The sequence below is a fragment of the Myotis davidii genome, unplaced genomic scaffold (assembly GCF_000327345.1).
Source record: "Myotis davidii unplaced genomic scaffold, ASM32734v1 scaffold170, whole genome shotgun sequence".
In the NCBI taxonomy this organism is placed as follows: Eukaryota; Metazoa; Chordata; class Mammalia; order Chiroptera; family Vespertilionidae; genus Myotis; species Myotis davidii.
The window spans coordinates 1198801-1203072 of record NW_006282528.1 but is presented as its reverse complement, the minus strand read 5'-3'; the positions used below and the strand labels follow the sequence as shown (position 1 = coordinate 1203072).

At 47.5% G+C, this 4272-nt stretch overlaps 1 protein-coding gene across 1 annotated transcript; it reads left to right on the top strand.

The window, feature by feature from the left end:
- Positions 1 to 586: 586 nt before the first annotated feature.
- Positions 587 to 3955, top strand: SLC5A3 (solute carrier family 5 (sodium/myo-inositol cotransporter), member 3). The gene has a single exon (XM_006753101.2). The coding sequence runs from the start codon at positions 1029 to 1031 to the stop codon at positions 3183 to 3185; it is 2157 nt and encodes a 718-aa protein (XP_006753164.1). The 5' UTR covers positions 587 to 1028; the 3' UTR covers positions 3186 to 3955.
- The last annotated feature ends 317 nt before the right edge of the window (positions 3956 to 4272 follow it).

The window sequence follows — 4272 nt, the reverse complement described above, 5'->3', positions numbered from 1 at the left end:
GGAAGAGTGGAATTTGGGGTTATTTTTTGAGTTGTATATTCCTACTTTGTGTGTGTGTGTCAAGTGCCTCTTTTCCCTTTAGGGCAGGAGTCGCCGCACAGCTTCTAGGTTCCTGTGTGATCGTTCGTACAGATGTACATTTGTAGTAGGAATCTAGGAACATTTTACAGCATTAGATTTGCACAGACTAAGCAGTACTTCCATTCTGTTTGGGGTAGATGACAGCACCTGGGAAGAACCACCTGTCTGTTCTCTCCAGGGGCTTGCCTGGCTGTCACATTTCTCCTGGGATTTATAGTATTTGAAGATTCATTTTGATGCTCTTTATGAATAATTAGTGTTTTTCCCCCTTTTAAGGTGCTTTAAGATCTTGGCGCCTGTTCCAGTCTGAGACCATAGTAAGAACGAAAGGGCAATGTCGCGGCCAGCAGTTCTTAGGTGCTAGAGAAGTTAGGCCATTTAATTGTGAGGTCAATTAATTTTTATTCTTAGTTCAAAATGATAATTTTTTTCACTGAATTTTAAGTATCAGCTGTGACAGTATAGGTTGCTCTTTCCTGTGGAAATGAAATATATTTTCAGTTTTTTTTCTTTTTATAAAGAATGTCTTGTTGCGCCGTTTTGCTAGCTGAACATTTCCTCGTCGTGTGGTGAGCGCTTCCTCTAATTCAACCTTTGTCTTTTGTCTTTGCTGCCTTGCAGGGCTGGCACAGTAGGCTTCACTAGACTTAGCTGCAACTCAGAATTCTCCTCCCGCACCTGGGCAAATGCTGACGGTCTGTGAGAGTGGATTAAGAGTACGCGCTAAGTTCTCAATCCCAATTAAGAAGCGGAGGAAAATTTAAACTGTCTCCTTCCGAGTTTATCACACCACCACCATCAAGACAGCAAACCAAAGGACAAAGACTGCCTGCTCTGTGGCTCTAGTCCAGCTCCCGTACGGCTACAGCCCTGGCTGGGTTACTAATGCGTAAATAACAAGTCGGACACTTGCGTTGTTGGACACCGTTATTCACAGAGTGACCAACATGCGGGCTGTGCTGGAGACGGCAGACATTGCCGTAGTGGCCCTCTACTTTGTCCTGGTCCTGGGCATTGGCTTCTTTGCCATGTGGAAGTCTAACAGGAGCACCGTGAGCGGATACTTCCTGGCCGGGCGCTCGATGACCTGGGTAGCGATTGGGGCCTCTCTGTTTGTGAGCAACATTGGGAGTGAGCACTTCATTGGGCTGGCGGGATCTGGAGCGGCCAGTGGATTTGCAGTCGGTGCGTGGGAGTTCAATGCCTTACTGCTGCTGCAGCTTCTGGGATGGGTTTTCGTCCCGATTTACATCCGGTCGGGGGTGTACACCATGCCTGAGTACTTGTCCAAGCGCTTTGGTGGCCATAGGATTCAGGTCTATTTTGCAGCCTTGTCTCTGATTCTCTATATCTTCACCAAGCTCTCAGTGGATCTGTATTCAGGCGCCCTCTTTATCCAAGAGTCTTTGGGTTGGAACCTTTATGTGTCTGTCATCCTGCTCATTGGCATGACTGCCTTGCTGACTGTCACCGGAGGTCTTGTTGCGGTGATCTACACAGACACTCTCCAGGCGCTGCTCATGATCGTGGGGGCCCTCACGCTTATGGTTTTTAGCATGATGGAGGTTGGCGGGTTTGAGGAAGTTAAGAGGAGGTACATGTTGGCCTCACCCAATGTCACTTCCATCTTGTTGACATACAACCTTTCCAACACCAATTCTTGTAAAGTCCACCCTAAGAAAAATGCACTGAAAATGTTGCGGAGTGCGACAGATGAAGATGTGCCTTGGCCTGGATTTCTTCTCGGGCAGACCCCAGCCTCCGTGTGGTACTGGTGCGCCGACCAGGTCATCGTGCAGCGGGTACTGGCAGCTAAAAACATTTCACACGCCAAAGGCTCCACTCTGATGGCTGGCTTCTTGAAGCTTCTGCCCATGTTCATCATTGTGGTCCCGGGCATGATCTCCAGGATACTGTTCGCGGATGACATAGCTTGCATCAACCCAGAGCACTGCATGCAGGTGTGCGGCAGCAGAGCCGGCTGCTCTAACATCGCGTACCCGCGCCTGGTCATGAAGCTGGTCCCCGTGGGCCTCCGGGGCCTGATGATGGCGGTGATGATCGCGGCTCTGATGAGTGACTTGGACTCGATCTTTAACAGCGCCAGCACCATATTCACCCTGGATGTGTACAAACTTATCCGCAAGAATGCCAGCTCCCGGGAACTCATGATCGTGGGGAGGGTATTTGTGGCTTTCATGGTGGTGATCAGCATCGCGTGGGTGCCAATCATCGTGGAGATGCAAGGAGGCCAGATGTACCTTTACATTCAGGAGGTGGCAGATTACCTGACGCCCCCCGTGGCGGCCCTGTTCCTTCTGGCAATTTTCTGGAAGCGCTGCAATGAGCAAGGGGCTTTCTATGGTGGAGTGGCTGGCTTTGTTCTCGGAGCAGTGCGCTTAATACTAGCCTTCACCTACCGGGTCCCGGAATGTGACCAGCCCGATAACAGGCCTGGCTTCATCAAAGACATTCATTACATGTACGTGGCCACCGCGTTGTTTTGGGTCACTGGACTCATTACTGTAATTGTTAGCCTCCTCACGGCACCACCCACGAAGGAACAAATCCGTACCACCACCTTTTGGTCTAAGAAGAGCGTGGTGGTGGAGGAGAGCTGCTCCCCGAAAGATGAACCATACAAAATGCAGGAGAAGAGCATCCTAAGATGCAGTGAGAACAGTGAGCCCATCAACCATATTATTCCCAATGGGAAGTCTGAAGACAGCATTAAGGGCCTTCAGCCTGAAGATGTTAACCTCTTGGGGACCTGCAGGGAGGAGGGCAACCCCGCAGCTTCCTTAGGTCATTCAGAGGCAGAAACACCAGTAGACGCTTATTCCAATGGGCAGGCAGCACTTATGGGTGAAAAAGAGAGAAAGAAAGAAGCAGAGGATGGAGGCCGCTGCTGCAAGTTAATAGATTGGTTCTGTGGCTTTAAAAGTAAGAGCCTCAGCAAGAGGAGTCTCAGAGACCTGATGGAGGAGGAGGCGGTCTGTTTACAGATGCTGGAAGAGCCTCCACATATTAAACTAATACTGGATATTGGACTTTTTGCTGTGTGTTCACTTGGAATTTTCATGTTTGTTTATTTTTCCTTATGAACTTTTAAGGATATGGTGAGACAGTAACTTAAGAAAATACTGGTCTTTGGAAAAAAAACCTTACATAACTGTTGCATCTTTCAGGCATTGTTTACGCTGTAGGTTTTAGCCAAATTTTACTCAGCAGAACATCATCTATTTGCAAGACTTTATTTTCCCAGAGACGGCTGAAAGTAAACTTTCAACGTAAATGAAGCAAAGCTTGTTTAATAGACTGAATTGTGCAAATATGGTTTAAAATTTTTCATACCAAAGTAAGACCAATTATTCTCACAGAACACATAGAGCAGATATAAGCTGTCACGAGAAAGTGAACTGTCTGCACTGCCAGGTCCTGGTAGATTTTAGCCTGAAGTAGAAGACTTGCTCATTTCAGAGTTTTTTCCTGTCTCTAATCCCTCCTACTATTAAAAAAAAAATTTGCACTTGTAGAGATTGTATAATCAGTTCTGTACTGAAAATCTAACTTACGTGCTAGTGAGGTTCTTGTTCCAGGACAAGTTAGTTAGTGGCCGGGTTCATTTGGTTAGCATGAGCCTGTGGATTCTGATTGCCAAAAGAGAGGAAGACCATCTTTCTGTAGCTGTTCTTGTTCCACCACTGTATGCCGTGCTGGGGGAAGGTTTGTTCAGTTCCTTTTTTCCCCACTTTGACTTTTAGTGACCCATGCTCAAATGACCACCAAGCCTGTCTGTGTGAAGTTCTAGGCCATCACTGTATTTTTAAGTGGTTATGGGGGGAGATGAAGTAAACGTTGCTGATGACCTCCACACTCATTGGCCCAATTCAGGCTGTTCATGTTGTTTGGGAGTTTTGCAGCCCCTAAGCCGCGTCGGACCAGCTTCCGCTGAGCACGCTATTGCTTGCACTCCACGAACTCCCTAGGCACGTGCTCGGCGTTTGGTGACGCTCTTGCGTAGCCGGATGGCTTCCCAAGTAGATCCAGTTGGAAGATATGTTCAGAAATTGAAGAAAAATTGACACTGCCTTAGTGCTGGGTTGCCCTGCTTGATCAGATCATGCTATATGGAGGTTGTTTAGGCTTTAGAGGAAGAATTTAGTTCTGAGAGTATATTTATTCTTGATC